The following is a 13,547-nucleotide window of genomic DNA, read 5'->3' as shown; positions in this document are numbered from 1 at the left end:
CAGAATATCCCATATGAGCAATTTGTTTTTAGTTTAATGGTCAAATCTTTTTCTTAGTTGCTATTTGTCTTCAAAGAATTCATAATGACCTATGTTACGGAGGTCTAATATTACCTTTTTTTTTTGGTTAGGCTTGGATAGGCATTGGAAATGCTGACTTGGTTTAGTGCAGGGGGCATAGAATGTGTAACTGTTATCAGAGGAGGCCACATCAGTGCGATTTAGGGACACTGTAATACAGTGAAAAGAATGGTTGACTTCACATTAGAAAGCTTGGATTACAGAGTTCACTCAAGCACATTATAACCATATGAGTTCTGAGATCCAGTTTTACCTTCCTCCTGAGTTGTTTGGAATATAGGAAGTAAAGCAGTTTGGAAACTAAAGCCCAGTCAGGCTATCACAATAATTATTAAGATCTTTCTTACAATAACAATAAGAACAGAAAACTCCCTTACTGGTTGTAATTCCTATGATAAAAATTACTTTTTTGATTTGGATAACAAAGGCAGAGGAATTTTGACAAAAACTTTTTTCAAAAAATTTTGTGCAAAAAGAAAAAAGAGGCATGTGTCATCTTGAAATCCAGGTGGAGAGAGGAAAAACACTAGAGGAACGGAGCACCCACGCTATTTCACACAGCAGTAACACCTGCATACCAAATTCATTTGTTATCTTGGCCTCCAGTAGACCCAAAGCCTGTGGATTCAGTACTGTTTGATTTAAGAAACTTTGCTTTCAGTGTATACAGGGGTGGGCAAAAGTAGGTTTACAATTCTTTGTATGGAAAAAGGCAAGTAATACAAATAATATAATAATTAATAAATAATACAAGAATAAACTGCAAACCTACTTTTGCTTACCCCTGCATTATAAAATTTCTGAATTTTATAGACTGATACAACAAAAAAAGACATTAGAGAGAAGATAAGAATGATGAGATCATCACTAAGCCATTATATTTACGAAAAAGATCAACACTATGAACATTAAAATGACAACAAACTCACAACTATCAACAACTGAACCTAAAAAATAAAAACAAAACAAACTAAGCAAACAACCAAAATAGGAACAGAATCATAGGTATGGGGATCATGTGGGGGGTCATCAGCTGGGAGGGGAAGGGGGAGAAATGGGGAAATGGTGCAGGGATTAGGAAGCATAATTGGTTGGTACAAAATAGACGGGGAAGTTAAGAATAACATAGGAAAGGGTGAAGCAAAAGAGCTTATATGCACGACCCATGGACATGAACTAAGCCGGGTGGGATTGCTGGGGGAAGGGAGGTACTGGGTGGAGGGGAGCAAAGGCAAATGAAATTGGGACAACTGTAACAGCATAATCAATAAAATATACTTAAAGAAAAAGAACGATGAAATCATCACCAAACATTTATGGAACACCTTGTAAGGTGCTAAATATTCTGCTAAGTGCTTTACATGTTCTCACTGAATCTCATTGAATGTGCAATAACCTTATGAGGCAGGTGCTATAGTTAACCCCTCTTTTACAAATAAGAAAACGGAGGCCAAATGGTTAAGTCAACTACCCAGGAGCACGTTAAGTTAAGTGACAGTGTCACTTGTCAATTCAGGTTTGTCTGGCACCAAAGCCCATATCTACACGATGATAGGACCTTTGTGTTACAGGTAAGGAAGTGAAGATGTTAAGACCCATGGTCACTCTCTTATTCTTAGTCTAGGTCTTTTTCTGTGTTATATCCTCTTCATAATTTGTTTATTCCTATGTATTTTGTCAACTATTTCTGGCCTCTGTGCATCTGGCTAATGTATCAAATTAATTTTTTAAAATTAGGTTTTTACACATTTATATAGAATAAGATTTAGGTTTTTACACTATGTAATGAAATCACTTGATTTTATTTTTAGTGAAGATTTTTTTTTTAATTTTTATTGATTTGAGAGAGAAAGGGAGAGAGAGAAAAAAACAAAACATCAGTTTTGCTGTTTGACTTATTGATGCCTTCATTGTTTGCTTCTTGTGTGTGCACTGACCAGAGATCAAACCTGCAACCTTGGTGTGTCAGAACAACGCTCTAACCAATTGAGCTATCCGGCCAGGGCCTGGTGAAACATTTTCTATCATATTCCGATAAAGGAGACACTGTCTCCCATGTGCTATTAAAAGTTGGACCTCGTGACTACTGTCTGACTATGTTTTTCTTTTAGAGGAGTCAGAGGGGGCAGTCTGTGACTTCATGTAAAAAATAGCGAACAAAGATATATCCAGCGTCATTTTTAGTTCTTTAATTTTGGTAAGCCCATATTTTCAAAACAGATTAAATTTGTCTGGTTTATTGCAGAAGTATATATTACAAACCATTCAAAGGCGAGCAAAACGGCAGATGCACAGAGAAGAGCCAGAGAGCTTTTTACAGAGTCCCCTCAGAAGGTAAGCATTTCTCCTGCTTTGGTTATTGTATTTTCGGAAACATACTCCCATTCTTTTTTATTATTAAAATCCTAACTAATTAGTATAAATATACTTTTTGATATTCAATGGACATATCATTGCTAAAAATGTTTTGTTTTTTGTTTTTCACATTTTCAAGAGACAGAAGATACACTGTCAAGCCCTAGAAGGATTCTGCCGTTTTCTTCTCTACCCTGAAGAGACTTGGAAATTAATGGGTAACATTTTGCATGAAAATTTCTGAATGCTATTTGCTCTTATCTCCGAGGCCTTCTGTGAAGAATTAATAGGAGGTTGAATGCACAAATGGATAAAATGGATCGTCTTAAAGGATTGAAGTTCCAAAAATATATCAGCAGGACTGAACAGGTTTGACATAATGAGATTTCTATTTTAGCTTGACTTCTGGAACTCTAAATAGACTATAAACTGAGCTACACAAGGTCCTGGGAAGGAAGTTTCTCTTCTAAATTACTGAAAAATATATATTTAGTCATCAGTTTCCTAAGGAATAATACCATTAGTACCACATTTTAATATATGAAGTGGAAGAAAAAGCAATTTGTGTCATCCTGGAAAAGAAATTTAATTAAAGAAGCAGGAAGAGGAGAAATCTTTATATAAGCACTGGTTGAGATGGCAGAAGCTTCTGTAGATGCCTCAACTCTGCCTGTAACAGTGAAAAAAAAGAAAAGTCTATCCATTGAAGAAAAGATCGACATCATAAATGCAGTAGAAAGTGGCAAGAAAAAAGCAGAGATTGCAGCTGAATATGGAATAAAGAAAAATTCATTATCTTCCATTATGAAGAATAAAGATAAAGTTCTAGAAGCCTTTGAATCCCTGAGATTTGATCCAAAGAGAAAAAGACTGAGAACTGCTTTTTACACAGATCTGGAAGAGGCATTAATGAGGTGGTATCGAATTGCTCAGTGTCTAAACGTACCAGTGAATGGTCCAATGTTGCGTCTAAAAGCTAATGATTTTGCCCAGAAACTGGGACATAATGATTTTAAGTGCAGTAATGGTTGGCTGGATCGGTTTAAATCCAGATATGGTTTAGTATTCAGAGCTCAACCTGTAGAAGCTACAGGAGTATCAGTAGACCCTTCAACTGTTTGGCACCAAAATGTACTTCCTTATTATTTAAATGATTATCATCCTAAAAATGTTTTTAATATAAAAGAGACTGGGCTGCTTTACCGAATGTTACCTACAAATACATTTGCATTTAAAGGAGAAACATGCTCAATTGGAAAGTTATGCAAAGACAGAATAACTCTGGTTGTTGGAGCAAACATGGATGGCTCGGAGAAACTTCCTCTGCTTATCATTGGGAAAAACAGAAATCCACATTGTTTCAAAGGTGTAAAATCATTGCCTGTGTACTATGAAGCTAACAGAACGGCGTGGATGACCTCAGATGTATTTGAACAGTGGATGCGGAAGCTTGATGAGAAATTTCAAGCCCAGCAACGAAGAGTGGTAATTTTTGTTGATTCTTTTCCTGCACATCCAGAGGTAAAGAACCTAAAGTCCATTGAGTTAGCATTTTTTCCATCATCTTTGTCTTCCAAATTCATAGCCATGGAACAAGGTGTTATTAAAAGCCTTAAAATCAAATATCGACATTGTCTTATCAAGAAATTTTTAAGTTCTGTTGAAGGCAGCAAAGAATTTACGTTTTCCCTGCTAGATGCGGTTGATACATTGCATCTCTGTTGGAGGGCTGTAACCCCAGAGACTATCATTAAGAGCTACGAAGAGGCAGGATTCAAGTCTCAACAGGGAGAAAGTGACAAGACTAATACAGAGCCCGACACCGGGCTTGATTTGGTTGCTCATGCCCAGGCAGCAGGAGTAGAATTTCCTGAAGGTTTATCTATAGAAGAGTATGCTGCCCTGGACGATGATCTGGAGACATGTGAAGCAGCACCAAATGGTGACACGGTGTGGACCAAAGAAAGGAAATCAGATGAAGCTGGATTTTATACTTCTGATGAAGAGGATGACGGTGGGTCTCTGGGAGCTGAACTTCCTTTACCTTCAAAAACCGAGGCAATAACTGCTTTAGATACTCTTAAAAATTTTCTTAGAAGTCAAGATATGAATGATGAGCTTCATAATTCTTTAGCAGACCTTGAAATTTTTATTAACTCTTTATCATCTAAGTAATTATTTATTATATAACAACTGAAGAACAATCGCTTTTCCTTATGTATTTTACTATATGAGGTATGTAAAGGGAAAATACCCCTTAAACAGAAAAAATGAAAAAATTAGTAGTCTTTGGTTCACTTGCAAATGTCTTTGATCTGAATAGAAAAATTCCCTAGGTAGATTAAATAATGATTAAGTAAATGAAAAACCTGAATTTTAGTTTAGCAAGCTTTTGGAAAGTAGAAATGTATTTCAGAGGCTTGTACTTGAAAAATATGGTATATATGTTAAAAATAAAAAAATTTCTCCAGCTGTCTGATTTATACAGGTTGAATTGGTGATTGCTGTTTTCTTTTTTTTTAATGTTCAAATCATGTTCCATAATATTTTAATTTATCTACCTCATTTAAGAAACAAAATAACTTACTGCATAGTTATTTATTTTTAATACACATATATGCCACATATATTCTAACTAGACTCTTAAGTATCACGTATTAATTTTAAATTACTTAAATTTTCCCACAACTAGCTAATTCTCCTAATAAGAAATTATAAACAATTACTGAAAGTAAAATCTTACCCAATTATACACCAAAATGATTACAAATTTGTCTTAACTATTTTCAAGTTATTTCTATATAAGGTCAAACAAAAGACTGTGCCCTTATCAGATTTTGCTTAATCTATAACCAGAAGATATGGATTCTTACTCAATATTTGTATGTATGTCTAAATAGCAAAGTACATTATTGAAACATTAAACTCTTAAGATATTTATATTTTAATAAGACTACTCTTAAAAGTAAATATGAAGATTACATATGTTGTTACTAGAAAAGAAAGTATCTTATGTGGTTCTTAGTTTTCTAATTTCAACAGCTGAAGTTTATAATCTGTAATATATAATTATTTTCTTGATTTTACTGAATTCTATTTTTAGGACAAACTGAGTGTCTTTTCAGCATTTTCTAGTGTATTTAATCCCTCCCTCCACCCCCATAGTAATATTTTGAGTTAAATTTCTGTTTGAGGAAGCTTTGTCTATATAATGTTTAAAAATACTGTATCAAATTATTTACTCTATCTATAAAAGTCTTTAAACAGTAGAAATATAACAACGTATCAGACTTTTCTATTGTGAAATTATAAATTGTATGCTTACTTAACTTATTATAGCTAATTTAGGGTTCCATTTGAAAAGTATTTTCAAAAAGTATAAAATGTTCTTCAGATTATTTTTATTATGAATTATTATTAGTGTGCCAACAAAAGATATATTTGGAAGGAAATATTTATAGAAAGTATTTTTATTTTTCACTGTTGATTTACTCTGCTTTTGAGATTTTGTAATAGCAAGCCTTAAAAATGTAATAAAATTAAGAGAGTTTCTTTTAGAGTGAAATATGAGTTATTTAAACTTGAGTAAAAACATTCATATTAATGATTTGACTTAAATTTTTAGTGTGGTAGAATCGTGGACCTAAAGTAGTTCTTAAGAGTTTCAGCTGTAACTATAGTACTCGGCATATACTGGGTTCTCAACAGTTGTTTCCCTTCTTTTCCCACCTCATAACATTTTGATCTCAAATATTTCTATTTTAATCATTCCAGACATTACAGGACATAAGAATTATTATCTTCATTTTAACAGAAGAGGAAATTAAAATCTGAAAATATTAAATTATTTGGTTAAAATCTCAGAGGCCAAACTAAAATGTAGTAGTTCCCTCTCACCTAGTCCTGTGTTATCCTAACTATCTACCTTTATGCTTCTTTCCTATATCCTATACAAGAAAATTCTGGTATTTTTCTTTTGAGTTTAGGGGCCCAAGGGCAAAGTATTCCAGAGGGCATGCTGAATCTACGCTGATTGCTCTATTCACAAAATCTCTCCTGAGAACACTATCACTAACGAAATACTGGGATAGCTTTTGATTTGGTAATGCTGCCCCACTAACACACAGGTTCTGGTGGAGCTCTACCAAACGTATTTAAAACAACTTTAATATTTCCAAAGTGCTGAATGCATCTATGTTTTTTTCTCCTATAGGATATGAATTTTTTTTTTTTTTTTTTTTTTTACTTTTGGAGCACAACAAATCTAAAGATGATCAAAACAAGGTTACTATATAAAGAATAAGAAAAAGGTGCCTGCAGGTTTAAAGTCAAAGATAAACTTTAAGTTGTTAATGCTGTGAACTCGTCTGTTCAATTTACAAGATATGTAGATTTAAGTAATTTTCAGAACAAAAAGTTTTAAACAGTCACTTTTTGTAGGACACAGAAAATTGCACTGCATACCTTGCTCCTGATTTGTCCTCTCTATACAGTGAATACAAGTTGGGACTAAATATCACGTGTCTTTTAAAAAAACGACTTCCAGTTCACCTGTTTTTCAGTTAAATGTGGTATAATTTTCACCGTTTCTTGCCTTATAAATTCCTACTGTTTTAACAATATTTTTGTCTCTTCTACTTCATGAAACAAGTCTTACATTGAATTTGGGACATTCTTTCACTACCAATGGCTACTGAACTGCTAGTAAAAGGTTTGGTTCAGGATAAAGTAGGACACTGAGTAAATCAAGGCCTGTGGGTTTCATGTTGCCTGCCTGTCTTCTCATTTGGACCTTAGATCAAATGTCAAAGCAGAATAACTGGGAAGGGGAGAGGTTGGGGGAGGGAGGAGATGAAGGAGAGTTTCCCAAGCAAATACCTCAGATGTCAAAAGAAGCCCATTTCAATTACTGGCCCAGGAGGGGCTCGGTAGAGACCAGCAGAGAGAGATTTGCCCCTTTGGAGAGGCATGACTACACATCTGCCCGCAGGTCCAGAGTCCAGTGCCGGTTGGATCTTTGCCGGCACCGAGAGCTACCTGGGCTAAGGATGGTGTAGCACAAGGCAGCCAGGAAGCTGCACCAGGTGCTGAGGGCACCTACCACCACAGGAGGTCAAGGCCTAGATTGGGGGCCACAGTGTGCACACAGTAAGTTCTCAGAAAATAATTTCATTCAATGGAATAAATTAAATTTAGCCCCAGTTTTATGCTACCTGGCGGAAGACATTTCATTTCTCTGGAACTGTTTGCTCCATCATAAAATGAGACTGATACTTCATTTGAATTTCTTTGGGGGAAAGAAAATTTTGCATATTAATACATTTAGCAAATTCTAAAATGTTTCACAACTATAAGGAATGACTAGAAAGGTGCTTTGTTACTACTTCCAGATATGCCCAGGTATTAACATTATGGTGGCTAAACTTCAGTGGCCAATTTTCATGGCATTTTTCTGTACAATAAAGTAGGGAAGTTGACATTTCTAGAAATATGCAATTTTTCTGTAGAACTCAAAAATTATTTCATTTTGAATAAGGGAATAGAAGACTTAAAAGTCTTCATTTTTCCTGAATTGATTCTCATGCAAAACAATTCAATAAAGTAAGTACTCATCACAAAGAGGCTGGTTTGGCTCAGTGGATTGAGCGTCGGCCTGCGAGCTAAGTGTCGCTGGTTCGATCTTCCAGTCAGGGCACATCAGAGAAGGAAAACTCTGACTCCAAAAAACCTCCGCTGCCTTGTGGCATACCTCTTCAGGGGAAAGGCTAAGGGAGTAAACCCCGACAGAAAATCCGGAGCCGGAGTCCCTAAGGCGGTTTGACGTTGTAGTCAACACCGGCAACTCCTGCGGCGCACCTGAAGCCAAGCTGTATTGACTCCGTCTTTCCCTTGGACCCTTCAGCTGCGAAGAGAGGGGGGGGGTCTGCTGCATGGGCAACAGCAGACCCTCCATATCACTCTGCCCAGGCTCTGTAGCTTCAGCTTCACTGGAGAGGACACTCCAGCGTCATCACAAGATGTCGATTCAACACGGGAGGAGACAGATACCGTGTCACTCCCGAGTTGGACTGCACAGCCATTCTCGGCGGTGCAGATAGACTCTTAAGAAGCTACACCATCGTCTCTCGAGATGGACAGCTGCCAACCAACCATCACAAAGAAGCCATTTCTGTAACCACATTAATTCATTCAACTGTACTATTTCCTTGGGCTGTGAAGAGTATAGGGGAAGATGAAATAATACAAACAATACTGTTTATAGTCAGCTTGGGCTGCCATAAAAAAATACAAAATACCATAGACTGGGTGGCTTACACAACAGAAATATATTTTCTAATAGTTCTGCAGGCTGGCTGACTGAGATAGGGTGCCAGCATGGTCAATTCATGGTTTGTAGTTGCATGACTTCTTCTTTATGCCAGCACAAACACAATGCAGAGAGAGAGAGAGAGAGTAAGAGAGAGAGAGTGAGAGACAGACCAAGCTGTCCCAGTGCCTCTTCTTGTAAGATCACTAATCCTATCATAGGGGCTTTACCCTCATGGCCTCACCTAACCCTGATTTGCTTCCAAAGTTCCCATCTCTAAATCAGATACCATCGCATTGGGGGATGGGGGGTGGAGTTAAGGCTTCAACATGAATTTTGAAGGGAACACAAGCAATCACTACATAACAACTACCTAGTACCAATGAAGGTATTCACATATTAATTCAGGTCCCAGTTTGTTATAAAATAAAAGGGAATGCCTATTTCAGAATACATGTATTTATCAGCTACAGTTATTAGGAAAGATTTTAAAGTTTATGGAACTTACAAAGCAATGTGAAAATATACAATGTCCTTGAATAAGTGGGAAGACTCAATATTGAAATATATCTTTCCTCCAACTTAATTGCAATCAAAATCCTAATGCAGATTTGTGGAAAATTTTGCAACACGATTCTGATTTTCACCTAGAAGAGTAAATACTATGTATCAATATCTAAGAAAATCTTTTGAAAAACAAGTATATTTCATTTAATAAGTTTAAACAATATGGTGTAAGAAAGAGAATTACCCTGGCAGGTGTGGCTCACTTAGTTGGAGCATTATCTCATAAACCAAATAGTTATGGGTTCAATTCCCAGTCAAGACACATGCCTAGGTTGAGGGTTCAGTCCCCAGTCCAGGCAACTGGTCAGTGTTTCTCTTTCACATCAGTGTTTCTCTCTCTTTTCCTCTCCCTTCGTCCTCTCTAAAAAACAATGAAAAAAAAATGTCCTTGGGTCAGGATTAAATAAATAAATGAACGAATAAATGAATAAATAAAAAGAGAATAGGTCATCAAAAGAATAATATATGGTGTCTAGAAAAAGACAATAAATATGATAAAATGGTTTTTAATCAGTGGTTAAATAGACAAATTATTCAATAACTGGCATTGGGATAACTGGCTAACTAAAAGATTTTTTAAAAAGTCATACATCAAAATGAATTCTAAAAGCATTAGACTCTTGGAAGGCAGGAAGGAAGGAGAGGGAGAGAATGGGAAGAAACTTGCAAATACTAAGAAAAATATAGTTAATGTGAATATTTTAATAGAAAAGATTTTTTTTAAGTGACACTCAAGAAAATTATTGAGAATAAAAATACTGAAAGTATAAAATATTTTCAGTATTAGAAATCAAAGAAATGCAAGCAAAACGAGGAGATATCTTTGGGGAGGGCTATCACAATAGACAGGATTATAAAGAATGATAACAGGCAAGAGCAGAGAACTAGGTGCACTATTGTCAGGAATATAAATTAATATGCTCATAATTATAGCTGACATGTATTAAATATTAATTACCAGGCATTTTTCTAAGTGTTTTGTATGTGTTGCCTCACTTAAGCCTCAGAATAATTCCAACTGTTATCATTCCAATTTTACTGCTGAGAAAATTTAAGTAGAGGTAAAGCTAATAAATGACAGAACTAGGATTCAAACACAGAAAAGTCTGACTTAAACATATATTGTACATGATATAAATTTACCCTAACAAAACAAACATATCAAGGACATTTGTTGCAGTAAATATACGTCTATTACCCCTTATTCGGAATCCTGGGAGCATGTTTCAGAATTTGGAATTTCTCAGAGTTGAAAAAGATAATGTATGTGTATACTCTATACTATATAACATCCGAGGGACAACGAGGGCAGCATTACTCAAATAACATTAATGTTTTTGCATGAAACATTCACATGAATTTAGATATGTAAAGGTTGTAAATAGCTTAACAGATTCATAGGTTCATGTCAGGTCAGCTTTTGCCACCAAAGGGGTTAGGAAAAGCATTCCAAGTTTTTATGTTTCAGAATTCAGATAAATGATCACAGTCCAATAATAACTTCAAACAAAAAGGCTGAATACTATTTGAATGTTTTAGAGGATTGATTAAATACACATGTTTAAATTAAATGAAACATCAAGGTCCAAACTTTTAAAACTTCTTTTACAGTATTCCCTCACTTATCATGGGTATTACGTTCTAGACCCCCCACCCCCACCCCCTGCGATAGGTGAAAATCTGCGAGGTAGGAACCTTACATTTATTTTAGTATTTATATATATTTTAAGGCTTTATAATCCTTCCCACACACTTATAAACTGTTCCCAGTTCCTTATTAACCTTTCCCACTCCCTTATTAACCTTTTCCACCCTTTTATAAACACTACTTACATTCTTAAACATATTCTACACTCTTAAACCTACGTAACTTTAACAACATATGTATACAGTACCGCAAAATCCCACGATATAGCGAAAAATCCATGATAAATAATTAAATATAATATTTTTTAAAATGCCGCGATACAGTGAGGCTGCAATAAGTTAACCACTATATATAGAGGTACTACTGTACATAGGTGTGGATGCAAATTTTCTTGTCTGAACTGAAGTGGTTATTTTCTAAATTTAACTTGCAAATTCTGGAATTAAAATATCCTCTTCCTGTGATTCTCTTTGTTGAACATCTTACTCTCACCACAATACAAAATTTCTTGCCAAGTAAAACAGGAACTATAGCACAGTACTGAACTGATGAAAAACTAGACTTGCTGGTTTAACACGCTATAAATGTCATGTTCATCTTCATGGATGAGCCCAATTTAAGTCCAAAGAAGTCAGCTTCCTGGATCCAAGAACTCAGCTAGTGTGTCAGGGAGAAAAAGCAAATGGATAGGGGCCCCAAGTCACTCCACTTTTATTGTTTTTCTTAGTTGTCAAATCCTAACAAGATCGTGGGTTATTTTTTTAAAGGTAAGACTGTTGTATAATCATTTTATATCTCCCCAATAGTACCAATTAAATACAAGCAGGTTGTTGAATATTGGCTCAAATGAAGAAGTAAATGAAAAGTTTTGGTTTTGTTTCTTGTACTAGGAATAAAGACCTAACTTCCTCTTTGTATGTCACTAAACTGTCCTTGTTGTGAATGCAAAGTCATTGTTTGTGTTATTGTCTGGTACTATGCCTCATTTTCTATATTGCAAAATAGATAACTCAGCAGAGATGCAAGTCATTTTCATGTCTCTACCTGCCTGACTGAGGAACAGCTCCCCCAAAAGATCCAGAATTGTATCTCACAACTCTTGGAGTAGTTTTCAGAGAGCTATTTGCCTCAGCCCTACACTCTAAAATGAATACCTAAAAGAATTTCATATTGTTCACGTAATTACTATCTATCAGAAAATAAAGAAACAAAGTAAAGCAACTAAAAAAAAAGTCTATGCACTGCCACATTATTTTCTTATAATTATTGTAAAATCAGCCAATGATAAACTTGGAAAAAGAAGGTTCATGTATAATATCACAGGAGAACAATCATTAATTTGACATTCTATAATTTTTAAATTTTAATTAAAAATTATAGGAACGTATATGCAATACAAATGTTTACCAATTTACATATTAATGTTGGCATTATCATGTTTGTTTCAGATTATCATATATATCCTTTACCTTAATTTATTCCTAAACATTTTATACTTTAGTTGCTATGCAAGTGGAATATTTTCCCTTTTTTTCTGATTACTACTAGCATAAAGTGAGTGATTTTTGACTGTTTTATATTTAGTCACATCACCAAAGTTTCTTATTAATTGGAGTATGTTTTCTAGCCAGATCATCTCATTATCATTTACAGATAGAGATCACAACTCTTTCTTCTATTTATACTAATTATTTTCCTCTTGTCCCTACCTGAAAGCCATGAAATATTTCTCTGTATTTTCTTCTACTAGTTTGTAACTTTTGCTTTCCTATTTAGATTAATTTTGTGTGTGTGCTATGAGGCAAGGATCTATCTAATCTTATTTTTCCTTTAGGGGAAGTAATCACCATATGTTGACTAGTTTACTGTTTCGTAATGGCTTTTCTATTCGTAACAAGTTCCTGCACCTGTACCCAGAGGTGATGCTGGAGAAGAGTTTAATTCCTACAATGTCTGAATACGTAATTACAAGAAGAAATTGTTTTAAACCAAATGACAGTTATATTTAAGTGGGAACATTGATTGTTGTTTTTCTGTACTGAATGGAAATGAGGGCTTTTTAAAAAAGTGTACTGTATTTCTACATTCTTGGGCTGTATGTAACATGTACAGTTTAAGTCTCCAAAGCTAATAACCTTTCATAACATTAACTTATACTTAGCTGTGGAACTTCAACTTTGAATTTTTTTCTTCCAGATTTGAACATTGTCTGCCAAATTCAGTTATTCAGTTAGAGAAATAATACAAAACCCTAGCAAGTCCAGTTTTATCTTACCTAACTTTTTTATTCACGGTTTTCCAAATAGAATTGATTCAAGCCTAGTGACTCTAAAGATTGTAATGAAAAGAAAAAAAAAAAAGCACTTTAATCCACAAGAGCCTATATCACTCATTATTTCAGGCACTAAGGATTTAATGGTGAGAGTAAAAAGAAGTTCCTACCTTCATGGAATTGTCAGTCTAGTGGGGGATGCAGACATTCTCAATAATGACACAAACAATACTCTGAAAGAATACCACTCTCTTCTATAAAATTGTGTAGTAAGGGAATTTGACCTAGTCTCAAGGTCAGGGAAGGAGTCACTGAAG

General features: G+C 34.9%; 1 protein-coding gene across 1 annotated transcript; it reads left to right on the top strand.

Annotated features, from left to right (window-relative positions):
- Window positions 1–2,578: 2,578 nt before the first annotated feature.
- On the top strand, window positions 2,579–4,629 carry TIGD4 (tigger transposable element derived 4). Its single transcript, XM_090288806.1, has one exon. The coding sequence runs from the start codon at window positions 3,073–3,075 to the stop codon at window positions 4,609–4,611; it is 1,539 nt and encodes a 512-aa protein (XP_090144932.1). The 5' UTR covers window positions 2,579–3,072; the 3' UTR covers window positions 4,612–4,629.
- The last annotated feature ends 8,918 nt before the right edge of the window (window positions 4,630–13,547 follow it).

This window comes from Furipterus horrens, unplaced genomic scaffold (assembly GCF_987537825.1).
Source record: "Furipterus horrens unplaced genomic scaffold, mFurHor1.1.pri manual_scaffold_10, whole genome shotgun sequence".
NCBI lineage: Eukaryota > Metazoa > Chordata > Mammalia > Chiroptera > Furipteridae > Furipterus > Furipterus horrens.
This window is presented reverse-complemented; position numbering and strand designations above follow the sequence as displayed.

Bases quoted from the DNA above. Each gene is read 5' to 3' on its own strand.
- TIGD4 (XM_090288806.1), top strand. From the start codon at position 3,073: ATGGCAGAAGCTTCTGTAGATGCCTCAACTCTGCCTGTAACAGTGAAA.